The following is a 15,662-nucleotide window of genomic DNA, read 5'->3' on the forward strand; positions in this document are numbered from 1 at the left end:
AGACGACACCATTTTGTATACATCTGGCCCTTCATTGGACACTGTGTTAATAAACCTCCAAACGAGCTTCAATGCCTTACAGCACTCCTTCCGTAGCCTCCAACTGCTCTTAAACGCTAGTAAAACTAAATGCATACTCTTCAATCGAATGCTGCTTGCACCCGCCCGCCCGACTAGAATCACTACTCTCGGCGGGTCTGACTTAGAATATGTGAACAACTACAAATACCTAGGTGTCTGGTTAGACCGTAAACTCTCCTTCCAGACTCACATGAAGCATCTCCAATCCAAAGTTAAATCTAGAATCGGCTTCCTATTTCGCAACAAAGCCTCCTTCACTCATGCTGCCAAACATGCCTTCGTAAAACTGACTATCCTACCGATCCTTGACTTCGGCAATGTCATTTACAAAATAGCCTCCAACACTCTACTCAGCAAATTGGATGTAGTCTATCACAGTGCCATCCGTTTTGTCACCAAAGCCCCATATATTACCCACCATTGTGACCTGTGCGCTCTCGTTGGCTGGCCCTCACTACATATTCGTCGCCTAACCCACTGGCTCCAGGTCATCTATAAATCACTGCTAGGCAAATCCCCGCCTTATCTTAGCTTATTGGTCACCATAGCAACACCCACCCGTAGTATGCGCTCCAGCAGGTATATCTCACTGGTCATCCCCAAAGCCAAGACCTCCTTTGGCCGCCATTCCTTCCAGTTCTCTGCTTCCAATGACTGGAACGAACTGCAAAAATCTCTGAAGCTGGAGACTCTTATCTCCCTCACTAACTTTAAGCATCAGTTGTCAGAGCAGCTTACCGATCACTGCACCTGTACACAGCCCATCTGTAATTAGCCCACCCACCTCATCCCCATATTGTTATTTATTTTGCTCATTTGCAACCCAGTATCTCTATTTGCACATCATCTTCTGCACATCTATCATTCCAGTGTTAATACTAAATGATGGCCTATTTATTGCCTTACCTCCATAACTTACTACATTTGCACACACTGTATATAGATTTTCTATTGTGTTATTGACTGTACGTTTTGTTTATCCCATATGTAACTCTGTGTTGTTGTTGTTTTTATCGCACTGCTTTGCTTTATCTTGGCCAGGTCGCAGTTGTAAATGAGAACTCAACTGGCTTACATGGTTAAATAAAGGTGAAATAAAAATAAAATAAAAATAAGAGACTTACCCAGAAAGACTCACAGCTGTAATTGCTGCCAAAGGTGATTCTAACATATATTGACTCAGGGGTGTGAATACTTATGTAAATTAAATATTTCTGTCTTTAATTTTCAAGAACATTTCAAACATTTCAAAAAATATGTTTTCACTGTCATTATGGGGTATTGTGTGTACAGTATATGGGTGAGATTTTTTTATTTATTTAACCCATTTTGAATTCAGACTGTAACACAACAAAATGTGGAATAAGTCAAGGGGTGTGAATACTTTCTGAAGGCACTGTATGCTAGGCGCACATGCACGCTATGCTAATTCAGGAGACAAATTGTAGTTTTTATGCCCTGATATCAAGAGCTGGTTGCGAAAAGTTTTATTAAACAATTCAGAGACTGAAACTAATGCATCAGACGACTAATATTTGCATCAGACGACTAATATTTAAGGAGAGCGAATCGATATACAATCCCGAAATCATAGTAAAATTGTAAAACAAAGCTTAAAACTGTGTTTGAATGAACCCTGAATCCCGAAAATGAATGGTGAAGTCACTTGCGGACATGGTAGACTCCTCCTCCTCACCACTATAGGCCTGAGCAGCCAATGGCACGTAAAGTATTGAGACATTCGGATGCATTAAGATTCCCTGTCACATGACACTCAATGTAACTATATAGGACTTGTACCATCTCTCTTGGAGCGCTTGCGGAGGAAGATGCAGGAGTCTCCCTCCCCACGGTAACTATTCTTGGTTGAGCCGGAGGATGTTGTGCGCTTCTGCCCTGAGTCGTTCCTGTTGGAAGAAAGAGACATGATGAGTACAGGAATAAAAACTTGAGTATGAATAACAATTGTGTTCCAGTAGAAATGTGGTCGCGATACTCCATTAACTTTCCTAAAATTCCCAGTTTTTCCAGCAATGAAATCCAGAATACACCAACTGGGATTTCTTGAAAATCTGGGAATTTTGGGAAGGTTACTGGAGTTTTGCAAACCTAAGTAGAACCTAGCTATTAAATACACTGCTCAAACAAATAAAGGGAACACTTAAACAACACAATGTAATCCAAGTCAATCACACTTCTGTGAAATCAAACTGTCCACTTAGGAAGCAACACTGATTAACAATACATTTCACATGCTTTTGTGCAAATGGAATAGACAACAGGTGGAAATTATAGGCAATTAGCAAGACACCCCCAATAAAGGACTGGTTTTGCAGGTGGTGACCACAGACCACTTCTCAGTTCCTATGCTTCCTGGCTGATGTTTTGGTTACTTTTGAATGCTGGCGGTGCTTTCACTCTAGTGGTAGCATGAGACGGAGTCTACAACCCACACAAGTGGCTCAGGTAGTGCAGCTCATCCAGCATGGCACATCAATGCGAGCTGTGGCAAGAAGGTTTGCTGTGTCTGTCAGCGTAGTGTCCAGAGCATGGAGGCGCTACCAGGAGACAGGCCAGTACATCAGGAGACGTGGAGGAGGCCGTAGGAGGGCAACAACCCAGCAGCAGAACCGCTACCTCCGCCTTTGTGCAAGGAGGAGCAGGAGGAGCACTGCCAGAGCCCTGCAAAATGACCTCCAGCAGGCCACAAATGTGCATGTGTCTGCTCAAACGGTCAGAAACAGACTCCATGAGGGTGGTATGAGGGCCCGACGTCCACAGGTGGGGGTTGTGCTTACAGCCCAACACCGTGCAGGACGTTTGGCATTTGCCAGAGAACACCAAGATTGGCAAATTCGCCACTGGCGCCCTGTGCTCTTCACAGATGAAAGCAGGTTCACACTGAGCACATGTGACAGACGTGACAGAGTCTGGAGACGCCGTGGAGAACGTTCTGCTGCCTGCAACATCCTCCAGCATGACCGGTTTGGCGGTGGGTCAGTCAAGGTGTGGGGTGGCATTTCTTTGGGGGGCCGCACAGCCCTCCATGTGCTCGCCAGAGGTAGCCTGACTGCCATTAGGTACCGAGATGAGATCCTCAGACCCCTTGTGAGACCATATGCTGGTGCGGTTGGCACTGGGTTCCTCCTAATGCAAGACAATGCTAGACCTCATGTGGCTGGAGTGTGTCAGCAGTTCCTGCAAGAGGAAGGCATTGATGCTATGGACTGGCCCGCCCGTTCCCCAGACCTGAATCCAATTGAGCACATCTGGGACATCATGTCTCGCTCCATCCACCAACGCCACGTTGCACCACAGACTGTCCAGGAGTTGGCGGATGCTTTAGTCCAGGTCTGGGAGGAGATCCCTCAGGAGACCATCCGCCACCTCATCAGGAGCATGCCCAGGCGTTGTAGGGAGGTCATACAGGCACGTGGAGGCCACACACACTACTGAGCCTCATTTTGACTTGTTTTAAAGACATTACATCAAAGTTGGATCAGCCTGTAGTGTGGTTTTCCACTTTAATTTTGAGGGTGACTCCAAATCCAGACCTCCATGGGTTGATAAATTTGATTTCCATTGATAATTTTTGTGTGATTTTGTTGTCAGCACATTCAACTATGTAAAGAAAAAAGTATTTAATAAGATTATTTCATTCATTCAGATCTAGGATGTGTTATTTTAGTGTTCCCTTTATTTTTTTGAGTAGTGTATATTGCCTAGTCAGAAAATTACTCTGTTCCATCTGGCTGATGGGTGTTATTAGGTAGGTACTTTTTTGGCGTAACAAAGAGTATTTTCAACAAATCTTAACTTATCGAAACAGTGGCTTGCGAAAGTATTCACCCCCTTGGCATTTTTCCTATTTTGTTGCCTTACAACCTGGAATTAAAATTGATTTTTTATTGAAAAACAAAGAAATAAGAAAACTTGAGCGTGCATAACTATTCACCCCCCCCCAAATCCATACTTTGTAGAGCCACCTTTTGCAGCAATTACAGCTGCAAGTCCCTTGGGGTATGTCTCTATAAGCTTGGCACATCTAGCCACTGGGATTTTTGCCAATTCTTCAAGGCAAAACTGCTCTAGCTCCTTCAAGTTGGATGGGTTCCGCTGGTGTACAGCAATCTTTAAGTCATACCACAGATTCTCAATTGGATTGAGGTCTGGGCTTTGACTAGGCCATTCCAAGACATTTAAATGTTTCCCCTTAAACCACTCGAGTGTTGCTTTAGCAGTATGCTTAGGGTCATTGTCCTTCTGGAAGGTGAACCTCCGTCCCAGTCTCAAATCTCTGGAAGACTGAAACAGGTTTGCCTCAAGAATGTCCCTGTATTTAGCGCCATCCATCATTCCTTCAATTCTGACCAGTTTCCCAATCCCTGCCGATGAAAAACATCCCCACAGCATGATGCTGCCACCACAATGCTGGTGTTCTCGGGTGATGAGAGGTGTTGGGTTTGCGCCAGACATAGCGTTTTCCTTGATGGCCAAAAAGTTCAATTTTAGTTTCATCTGACCAAAGTACCTTCTTCCATATGTTTGGGGAGTCTCCCACATGCCTTTTGGCGAACACACACCAAACATGTTTGATTTTTTTTCTTTAAGCAATGGCTTTTTTTCTGGACACTCTTCCGTAAAGCCCAGCTCTGTGGCGTGTACGGCTTAAAGTGGTCCTATGGACAGATACTCCAATCTCCGCTGTGGAGCTTTGCAGCTCCTTCAGGGTTATCTTTGGTCTCTTTGTTGCCTCTGATTAATGTCCTCCTTGCCTGGTCCGTGAGTTTTGGTAAGCGGCCCTCTCTTGGAAGGTTTGTTATGGTTCTTTCCATTTTTTAATAATGGATTTAATGGTGCTTCGTGGGATGTTCAAAGTTTCTGATATTTTTTTATAACCCAACCCTGATCTGTACTTCTCCACAACTTTGTCCCTGACCTGTTTGGAGAGCTCCTTGGTCTTCATGGTGCTGCTTGCTTGGTGGTGCCCCTTGCTTAGTGGTGTTGCAGACTCTGGGGCCTTTCAGAACAGGTGTATATATACTGAGATCATGTGGCACCTAGATTGCACACAGGTGGACTATATTTAACTAATTATGTGACTTCTGAAGGTAATTGGTTTCACCAGATCTTATTTAGGGGCTTCATAGCAAAGGGGGTGAATACATATGCACGCACCACTTTTCCGTTATTTATTTTTTAGAATTTTTTGAAACAAGTAATGTTTTTCATTTCACTTCACCAATTTTGACTATTTTGTGTATGTCATCCTCCCAGCAGCTAGCTATCTAACGTTAGGCTTCGTGTTTTGAGCTTAATAAATAAATAACATAGCTACATAAATAGATACGCTAGCCTATTAGCCACGTTATGACTGACTTGTGATCATTGCCCTCGCTAGTTTGATTGTATTGACATTCCCAGCCTTAGTTAAATTTGTCAGTTTTTTTCCAAAGTATTGAGTCATTGAAACTGAAAACGTGCATCCCGAATGGGTGGAGGCAGCAAAATATGTACTAGGACAGCTGTGATTTACAACCTGATAGCAATATTTTTTAGACTACCAATAAATGTAATGGTGAATTATATTAATTATGTTTTTAACTGCATCCATCTATTCTGTCAACAATGCCTTACTCTATGTCATGGAATTTTTTGTCAAATAGAACCTATTTTTAAAACCTCTTATGAAGTTGGTTTTGTAGCATAAACTGGGAACTTTCATATCTGCAAAGTAGTTAAAACACTGTCAGATCCACTTTAAGTAATCCAACAATGTGTCTTGTCTATTTCAAATCTCTTATTGATTGAGACAGGTGGGTCCACCCCAAAGTGACGCATGTCATGATGACAATCACCTGTCTCGATCAATGAGTGAAGATTTGAAATAGACAAGATGGCAGCGTACACATTGTTGGATTACTTCATGGAGAATTGTATTTATTTAACAACGGAGCATTTTCTAAATTCAAAAGAACCCCCTGCAACTAGACATGGATGTTTAGAAGACATTGGTTGTCTTCCAAGTCGGGAATTGAGGAAGTATCGCCAAGTTAAGTTTGGTAGAAAATTCTCTGTGCTATGCCAAACAGTACCTAACCTGTAACGGCTAATAGAGCATCACATTAGCCCATCACAATCTGCTAGCTACGTAGAACCCAGTTTCAACCCAGTAAGTCACCTGGCCTGGCTTCTGCTGAAGCTGCGGGCTGATCTGACTGTACTGTCCAGGGAGGCAGTGGACTCTCCGATGGCCGTGCGGTACAGACTGTCCTCCTCTGTGTATGAATGCTTAGCATTCAGTGAACGCTGGGGACACAAAGAAGTAATACATTCAATTTGTCATTTAGCAGACGCTCTTACCCAGAGTGACTTACAAGAGTAATTAGGGTTAAGTGCCTTGCTCAAGGGCACATCGACAGATCTTTCACCTAGTCGGCTCGGGGATTCGTACAAGCAACATTTCGATTACTGGCCAAGTGCTCTTAACCGCTAGGCTGCCTGCCGCCCGATACAACTCATAACTCATTTTTCAACATAAATGTACAGGTTTACTACACTTAACTATGGACTGGTCTGTACTCACTGTGAGGAGAGTGGAGCGGGTGGCAGTATACTCCTCCACTATGGATTTCCTTCCTGTGAGGACATTCTTCAGGTTGGTCCTCACCGCCTTGTTGAAAACACAGTGGAAGAAGAATATGCATATACCCTGAGAGAGAGAGAGAGAGAGAGAGAGAGAGAGAGAGAGAGAGAGAGAGAGAGAGAGAGAGAGAGAGAGAGACACAGAGACAGAGACACAGAGACAGAGACACAGAGACAGAGACACAGATAAATCGAACCACTGTAAGGCTTTTTGAAGCACTGTTTTTGACAACACAAAAAGCCAAGTACCTGAAGGCAGCTGAAAATGGCAAAGAGGTAGTGTAAGGAGAGGATGTCACTGTTGACTGCCATGAGGCCCAGGACCCAGGTAGCACTGAGGAGCAACAGGAGGAGGAAGGCTACATGTAGGGAACAGCTGGAGAGGAAATATTTGTTATGTTTGAATGGAATCCAGCCAACATGGTATGCTACGTGCCAACTATTTTCTAACCCTGTATGGTTATCCTGTCTCTAAGTACTCACATTGCTTCAGACTTCTCTAATGTCCACTGTCTCTTTCCGCACGAGGCCTTGGCGGCCAGGAAGAATAAAGCAATGTTGACCTAGATGAGATGGAGATGAATAACATAATCCACTGGCCAGAACCAATCCAGTATCCAAATAAACAGCATCTACACACACACTCACCAGTACTACTATAGCGATGGGCCCAGCGATACTCCAGATGAGTGTGTCGTGGACAGAGAGCCAACAGAAGTCTGGGTTCCCATAGCCCTCAGGGTCCAACCCTACTGCCAGGCCTACAAGAGAGGAAAAACACACACACAGTGAGCATGTGCTTCCAGATTATGTCGTTTCAATGCATCTGTGTTCCTCTCTGTCTTTACATTCATGTCTGGCTGTGTGTGTGTGTGTGTGTGTGTGTGTGTGTGTGTGTGTGTGAGTGTCTCACTCACCGGTGATAATGGCAGGAATGCCCCAGCCAATGGCGTAGTAAAACCTCATGCGGCCATGGTTGATGTTCCTGACTTCAGTCAGCATGCGGTAGATGTGAAGGCCCTCCACGAACATCCAGGCAAACGTACACATGTAGAAGTAGTGAAGCAGGACGGCTACCACTGTACACATGAACTGAGGGACAGAGAGGTAGGCAAAGATGATTAAAGCCACCGTTAAGAAATCCAACTGTGCTAATTGTTATTTAAGCTGTCTGTGAAATAAGTCTGGTTCAGTAACTGCTAATCTATAACAACAGAACACAATGCGATGGCTGAGGCCAAATCCACACATTGCCAAACAGACATTTAGCATCTGCTAAATGACTAAAATGTAAAAGGTACTATTGAGTAACCTCAAGAGGGGTGAGGGGACTAGCCCTAAGGGGGAGGGGGAGTAGCCTCAAGGGGGGTGAGAGGACTAGCCTTCCTCATGTCAGCATTGGTCTAGACATGGCAGGCTGTAGCCAATTCGCATAAGCTATCACCTACACACTTTGACATGTAGGCTAATTATTTACATACACTTATGTTTTCCTTAACAGAATAGCTACAGTTTTTCGGTTTTCAAATCAATTTAATTGGCTATTTTGGTTAATGCGAGTAGCCTGCAGGTACACTATATATACAAAAGTATGTGTACACCCCTTCAAAATAGTGGACTTGGCTATTTCAGCCACATCCGTTGCTGACAGGTGTATTGGCAGTAGAATGGCCTTACTGAAGAGCTCAGTGACTTTCAACATGGCACCGTCATAGGATGCCACCTTTCTAACAAGTCAGTTCGTCAAATTTCGGCCCTGCTAGAGCTGCCCCGGTCAACTGTAAGTGCTGTTATTGTGAAGTGGAAACGTTTAGGAGCAACAACGGCTCAGCCGCGAAGTGGTAGGCCATACAAGCTCACAGAATGGGACCGCCGAGTGCTGAAGCACGTAACGCTTAAAAAAACATCTGTACTCGGTTGCAACACTCACTACCGAGTTTCAAACTGCTTCTGGAAGCAACACCAGCACAACTGTTTGTCGGGAGCTTCATGAAATGGGTTGCCATGGCCGAGCAGCCGCACACAAGCCTAAGATCACCATGCACAATGCCAATCGTCGGCTGGAGTGGTGTAAAGCTAGCTGCCATTGGACTCTGGAGCAGTGGAAACACGTTCTCTGGAGTGATGAATCACACTTCACTGTCTGGCAGTCCAACAGACAAACCTGGGTTTGTCAGATGCCAGGAGAACGCTACCTGCCCGAATGCATATTACCAACTGTAAAGTTTGGTGGAGGAGGAATAATGGTCTGGGGCTGTTTTTCATGGTTCGGGCTAGGCCTCTTAGTTCCAGTGAAGGGAAATCTTAATGCTACAGCATACAATGACATTGTAGACAATTCTGTGCTTACAACTTTGTGGCAACAGTTTGGGGAAGGCCCTTTCCTGTTTCAGCATGACAATGCACCCATGCACAAAGCGAGGTCCATACAAAAATGGTTTGTCGAGATCGGTGTGGAAGAACTTGACTGGCCTGCACAGAGCCCTGACCTCAACCCCATCGAACACCTTTGGGATGAATTGGAACGCTGACTGCGAGCCAGGCCTAATTGCCCAACATCAGTGCCCAACCGCACTAATGCTCTTGTGGCCGCAGCAATGTTCCAACATCTAGTGGAAAGCCTTCCCAAAAGAGTGGAGGCTGTTATAGCAGCAAATGGGGGACCAACTCCATATTAATGCCCATGATTTTGGAATGAGATGTTTGACGAGCATACTTTTGGTCATGTAGTGTATATCGACAAGTAGACAGTCTATAATAACGCAATAAGACAAAATAAAGTGTTTTTCGGATGTGCCTCAGGGTTGTGTGCTAGGGCCTCACCACATTCTCAGTCTGGTTGATTCCAAAGAGGAAGACAAGCTGGGAGAGGAAGATTGACACCACCAGGTTCTTGTGGATGCTGTGGAGGTTAGAGCGGAGCTTCCGGAGGATGGCCAGCAGGAGGAAGGTGATGAGGAGGGCCACCAGCGAGGCCGAAACCGTGGTGTAGGTGATGATCTTCAGGGGCAGGACCTCTCCATGCTGAGGAGGTACACACGGCCAGGGGTAAGATCAAATAATAGAAGTTAACACAAGCTGAGTCACCATGACTGAGTGTTTGGTAGGGGGATCGGGGTGGTACCTCTCTCTTGGAGATGTCCATGAGCACAGCAGAGCTGGACATGTGACTGCACTGACAGCTGATGTGGGTGCTGTTTCTGAACACCAGCTCACACCCCCTGGCAGACCAGCCTCCCGTTCCTTGAACCCTGGACCCAAAATAGATATTGTTGTAAATGATTTGTGTTCTTGAATATAACCGAGCTAAACTCCATCTAAATCTACGATCTGAGTAAGAGAATTGATAGGTATGCTCATCCTTACAGGATGGAGTGATTCCAGTAGACACAGACAGGTTTGGTCCTCTCCTCTGTCTCCAGCAGTGTGTATTCCAGTGTGATAGGCTGTGCCAGAAGAGGGGTCAAGGGCACCCCCTCACTGTAGACCACCGTGCTCACAATAGGTGTGTTGATGATGGGCCTTTTGGGGAGTCTAAACACACACACACACACACACATACACACACACATTTATGTTTACATTGACTTTAGTCATCCAAGAGATGTTCATATCGAGAGTGACTTTCCACAAGGGCCTATAGCAGGGCAGATGGTGGCCCCCCTTTTCTAGGCCCGCGGATAAATTCCCCCCCCCCCACAAAAAAAACAAATGTGGTTGTGTATCAGCAGTTTTTATCTTGCTATGTTAGTCAATGACAGTCACTCAATTAGCCCATGTCAGGTGATTGTTTTTTTGATTGATACATTAGTCTAGCCAGCTATCTACATTTGTAGTAATCATGGTCCAATTACCGACCGGAGGGCCCCATTGACTTTGTTAGTCACTCTCACTCGGATATCATATTAAAAACTGCAAAGTTCCTCTCTGCCCCATAGCAAAATTTGTAGAAATGCATGAAATTTGTTTTAAAAGGTTGCTAAATCTTCTCTCCACCCCATGGCAACATTTTAAGAATTGCAGAAAATTAAACAATATGTTTTTTCTCTCCGCTCTCAAGAGGGGGGCCGCTAAAATGTTTTATTCGGAAGGTGAAATTTTTTGGGGTATGGATGTGGGTACACTGTGGCCCTTCATGATGTGTTCAGATTTTTTGTGGCCCCCACCCTTTCAAAGTTGCACTGGCCTGGCCTATAGCCACATCCCTGGCCTATAGTGAGGTAGCATAAACACATCTATCACAAGGAAAACTAGGCAAAAACCAAACCCAGCTTTCCCAGTGGTAAACAATACCTCAGGTTCCTGCGATCAATGTCGTAGTTCTCAGGCAGTAGCTGTCCCAGGGTCCTATAGATGATCACCACGGCAACAGGGAGAGGGCCTGGGACCTCAGCGTGACGACGCTTTTTCTTGGCAGACGCCTGGTGACCAACGGTGCTGGATTCAGTGGATTCAGCCTGGACAGGGGGCGCGTTTGTGGCTGTTGCATCTGTGGCTGTTGCTATCGAGACTGCTGTAACGATTGAAACCGATACTATGACAATTAATGAATGAATGAATCTCACATAAAAAACTCTACCAGACTGGTTGAAAAACTTGACAAACTGTTTATACAGTACAGCTCAGACTTAAAGGGGCAATCTGTAGTTGAAACAATAACAACGTTTTAGTGAACAGTTGAAAGATGAGAATGGAGAGTCTTTAACCCTCCCGTTGTCCTAGGGTCAAAATGACCCGCCACTGTGTTGAACCAACTTTATTTAATTTTTTATATTTTTTGGATCATTTGTGAGAAGGAGACAGTGATACTTTCTTTAAAGTCTCACTGCCTCCTTTTCACAAATGATCCCAAAAATATAAAAATTTAATAAAGTTGGTTCAACACAGTGGCGGGTCATTTTGACCCTAGGACAACGGGAAGGTTAAGTTAGAATCTTCAAGAATGAATGAGTATATATAATTAATTTAAAAGTCCAAAAATGGATGTCGCAATCGCAGATTGCCTCTTTAATTAACTGACTATTTACGTTGTGAAAGCGACGTAATGAACCACAAAATGTCTATGCTGTTCTACTACTTTAATCCCACCTTTAACCTCCTTTGGCTGCTCGTGCTGTGTTGGGAATTCTGGGAAGCGGACAGAAGATTCCATCTCTTTGGAATAGGCCTCCTGGATCTCTTGGAAATGCGGGATGTTTGTCCGTTCTGGCCTGGACGGGTCCAAGTAATCCACAGAAACAACTGTGAGCACAGAGAGAGAGAATGTGTGATAATTATGCTTGTCTCACACGAGAGGTATTGGTGGTAGGTTGTTTTAAATGCACAATGCAACCTTACTGTGCGTTAATTAGTCATGCAAATTATGTTACTGCAACAAAATAATTGTGTCATTGCACTGCAGATGGACTCACTCATGTTTTCCGTGACAACAGTAAAGGGTTTCAGGTAGGTCTTCCTCATGTTTTGGGCCAGGGCTTGTGCGTAATCCTCAAAGCTGTGCAGTAGTAGGGCTGTACCACCTTCGGAACGCTGGATCTGCTCCCAGTGTCCTCTGTTAGCAGGGTCCAGGATGGCACTGCCCGCTCGGACCATGTTCTAGAATATTAACAGGGCATGTCATACACCTACATCACATCTTTACTATGTAGTACTCTGCATTGACCTGTGTGGCCAGTATACATCCGAGACAAACAGAATGCATAATTGGTATCATATATCCCAAATGAAGCATGTGAAAACAATGTCAACAGAACAGAGAGAAACAAAGAAAACAAGAGAAGGAAAGGAGAGCTGCCCTATAAAGGAAGGGGGGGTCACTGTACAGACATCATCTCATAACAGCACCTGTGCAATCTGGCCCCACGCCCAACCACCCCTGGGAGAACTGCTACTTTCATTGGCTCAATCACCCATTCTGATTGGTACTTGACACCCTAAACCCTTCCAGCTGCACCTTCTGGCATCTAACACATCCCAAAGAGCTGGGGCTGGTGCCAAGAATGCACACTGTTAGCCATCAGCGCCCAGTCTGGTCATAAAGCTCATAGAGCATGTTAATAAAGCTCATAGAGAACATGCTAATCATTCCGCTGTATTACTTACACATAATAGGCTCTGGATCACATTCTCTATAGGGGGAGAAATCTCCAACTGGGACAACAGGCTCTTAGCAAACCAGTACCAGCTATAAGCAGGATTTGTGGAAACTATTAGCGACTTAAAGTTAGTAGGATCCTTAAGCAGTTGAGCTTAACAATGTGGGTCATTCATTCAACTTTGAGCGAGTCTCCGAAAACTGTGAGAGAACATTTAGGGTAAACATATGATAGAGAACTTGAGAATATTTGAGGGTATATTTCTACACTTTTAGAAAAAAAGGTCCTGAACCTGAAAGGGTTCTTCAGCTGTCCCCATAGGAGAACCCTTGTGAATAACTCTTTTTGGTTCCAGGTAGAACCCTTTTGGTTCCAGGTAGAACCTTTTTGAGTTCCACATAGAACCCTTTCCATAGAGGGTTCTATATGGAACCCAAAAGAGTTCTACCTGAAACCAAAAAGGGTTCTACCTGTAACCAAAAAGGGTTCTTCAAAAGGGTTCTCCTATGGGGACAACCGAAGAACCCTTTTAGGTTCTAAGAGTGTATGAGTTCCTGACATCATTGTAATTAGTAGTGTTGCTAAGGCCAATGAACCTGCTAACTCCATAACGATCTTATCATTTCAACCTCAACACATTATTTGAGAGCTGAGGAAGAGCACTACATGGCACTGCTAAAGCTAACTCTCTCTCCGCTGCTCTTATCCTTCTAGACATATCCGCTGCCTTTGATACTGTGAACCATCAGATCCTCCTCTCCACCCTCTCCGAGTTGGGCATCTCAGGCGCTGCTCACTCTTGAATTGCGTCCTACCTGACAGGTCGCTCCTACCAGGTGGCGTGGCGAGAATCTGTCTCCGCACCACGTGCTCTCACCACTGGTGTCCCCCAGTGCTCAGTTCTAGGCCCTCTCCTATTCTCTCTATACACCAAGTAACTTGGCTCTGTCCTGTCATATCCTCACATGGTCTCTCCTATCATTACTACGCAGACGACACACAATTAATGTTTTCCTTTCCCCCTTCTGATAACCAGGTGGCGAATCGCATCTCTGCATGTCTGGCAGACATATCAGTATGGATGTCGGATCACCACCTCAAGCTGAACCTCGGCAAAACGGAGCTGCTCTTCCTCCCGGGGAAGGACTTCCCGCTCCATGATCTCGCCATCACAGTTGACAACTCCATTGTGTCCTCCTCCCAGAGTGCAAAGAACCTTGGCGTGACCCTGGACAACACCCTGTCATTCTCCGCTAACATCAAAGCGGTGACCCGATCCTGCAGGTTCATGCTCTACAACATTCGCAGAGTACGACCCTACCTTACACAGGAAGCGGCACAGGTCCTAATCCAGGCACTTGTCATCTCCCATCTGGATTACTGCAACTCGCTGTTGGCTGGGATCCCTGCCTGTGCCATTAAACCCCTACAACTTATCCAGAACGCGGCACCTCCTTACCTTCAGGCTCTGATCAGACCCGACACCCAAACGAGGCCACTACGTTCATCCACCTCTGGCCTGCTAGCTCCCCTACCTCTACGGAAGCACAGTTCCCGCTCAGCCCAGTCAAAGCTATTCGCTGCTCTGGCACCCCAATGGTGGAACAAGCTCCCCCACGACGCCAGGACAGCGGAGTCACTGACCACCTTCCGGAGACACTTGAAACCCTACCTCTTTAAGGAATACCTGGAATAGTATAAAGTAATCCTTCTTCCCCCACCCCCCATAAAAAAATAAAATAAAGTGGTTGTCCCACTGGGTATCATAAGTTGAATGCACCAATTTGTAAGTGGCTCTGGATAAGAGTGTCTGCTAAATGAGGTAAATGTAAATGTAAACACTAGTTGAAGCATGTTTCTAGTGGCCCACCTCATGGAAGTGAATGTCTCTCGTGGTGGCCATGTCGAAGCCCAGCTGTTGGCTCTCGTACTGCAGCAGGCGGGTCAGGAGGCTGTAGGCCGTCTTCACGTCGTTGCCCTGGAGGTCCGCCGTGCGGTTGGTGGCGCTACGCAGCATGCTGGCCATGCCCTTTGACCTCTCACCGTCCATCCTGGAGCTGTTGAGTTGCAGCTCCTCGTCCTGAAGGCCAGAGGTCAGGGAGAGGTCAGAGGTCAGACAGGTGTCTCAATGATAAAGGAGGGTTTTAATCTCAATGGGACTTCCTGCATTTGAATAAAGGTTAAATCAAGACATACCTCTTTTTTCAGCTGAGAGAAGGTGAGAGAGGTGCAGTTGAAGAGATCGGGAGGCAGCCAGCCGTTCTCATCGCTGCAGTGGCGGATGGCCGTGCCTAGTGGGGAGGAGAAAGACGGGGAGAGAAGGGTAAGGAAGAGGAGGACTGATTGTGACGATTCTCTGTTGACCTCTATTGCCTTTTAGCTGACATGTTGAGGAAATCAACAGGATAACAACAGTATGAACAGTATAGTCTGGTAAAATTTCAATAAAATGTATGCATTTCCAATACATTTTCACATTCTGAAAAGGGTTGCTGTGCTTACCTGTGGATCGTTTGGGACACTTCATGGCAGCGGGTTGTCCAAACTGGGTCTTTGGCCACCAGATCCCTGCATCAAAGGCCTTGGGACAGCCCTCATATACAACTAGTGAAGAGATTAGAACAACCAAGAACAAGCAGTCTTTGATCAGGGAGCGAAGGAGTTAGGGTCAGGGTCAAGGTCAGGGAGCGAATTAGTTAGTAAGGGTTAGGGTCAGGGTCAGGGTCAGGGTCAGGGAGCGAATGAGTTAGGGTCAGGGTCAGGGTCAGGGAGCGAATTAGTTAGTAAGAGTTAGGGTCAGGGTCAGGGTCAGGGTCAGGGAGCGAATTAGTTAGGATTAGG

General features: G+C 45.5%; 1 protein-coding gene across 1 annotated transcript in view; it reads right to left on the reverse strand.

Moving 5' to 3' along the window:
• The window catches only part of LOC121540697 (cadherin EGF LAG seven-pass G-type receptor 1-like), a 75,641-nt gene that overhangs the window by 6,272 nt on the left and 53,707 nt on the right, over positions 1-15,662 (reverse strand). Inside the window, exons 16-31 of the mRNA XM_045207843.1 lie at positions 15,324-15,425; positions 15,018-15,112; positions 14,692-14,901; positions 12,138-12,321; positions 11,815-11,967; positions 11,020-11,239; positions 10,093-10,260; positions 9,851-9,977; positions 9,550-9,750; positions 7,644-7,818; positions 7,375-7,487; positions 7,210-7,289; positions 6,976-7,060; positions 6,668-6,793; positions 6,263-6,390; positions 1,882-1,988 (exon numbers count right to left, since the gene is read on the reverse strand). Of these exons, the coding sequence (XP_045063778.1) occupies positions 1,882-1,988; positions 6,263-6,390; positions 6,668-6,793; positions 6,976-7,060; positions 7,210-7,289; positions 7,375-7,487; positions 7,644-7,818; positions 9,550-9,750; positions 9,851-9,977; positions 10,093-10,260; positions 11,020-11,239; positions 11,815-11,967; positions 12,138-12,321; positions 14,692-14,901; positions 15,018-15,112; positions 15,324-15,425 (2,274 nt within the window). The remainder of the gene's footprint in view (positions 1-1,881; positions 1,989-6,262; positions 6,391-6,667; positions 6,794-6,975; positions 7,061-7,209; positions 7,290-7,374; positions 7,488-7,643; positions 7,819-9,549; positions 9,751-9,850; positions 9,978-10,092; positions 10,261-11,019; positions 11,240-11,814; positions 11,968-12,137; positions 12,322-14,691; positions 14,902-15,017; positions 15,113-15,323; positions 15,426-15,662) is intronic.

This window comes from Coregonus clupeaformis, chromosome 26, assembly GCF_020615455.1.
Source record: "Coregonus clupeaformis isolate EN_2021a chromosome 26, ASM2061545v1, whole genome shotgun sequence".
Taxonomy (NCBI): Eukaryota; Metazoa; Chordata; class Actinopteri; order Salmoniformes; family Salmonidae; genus Coregonus; species Coregonus clupeaformis.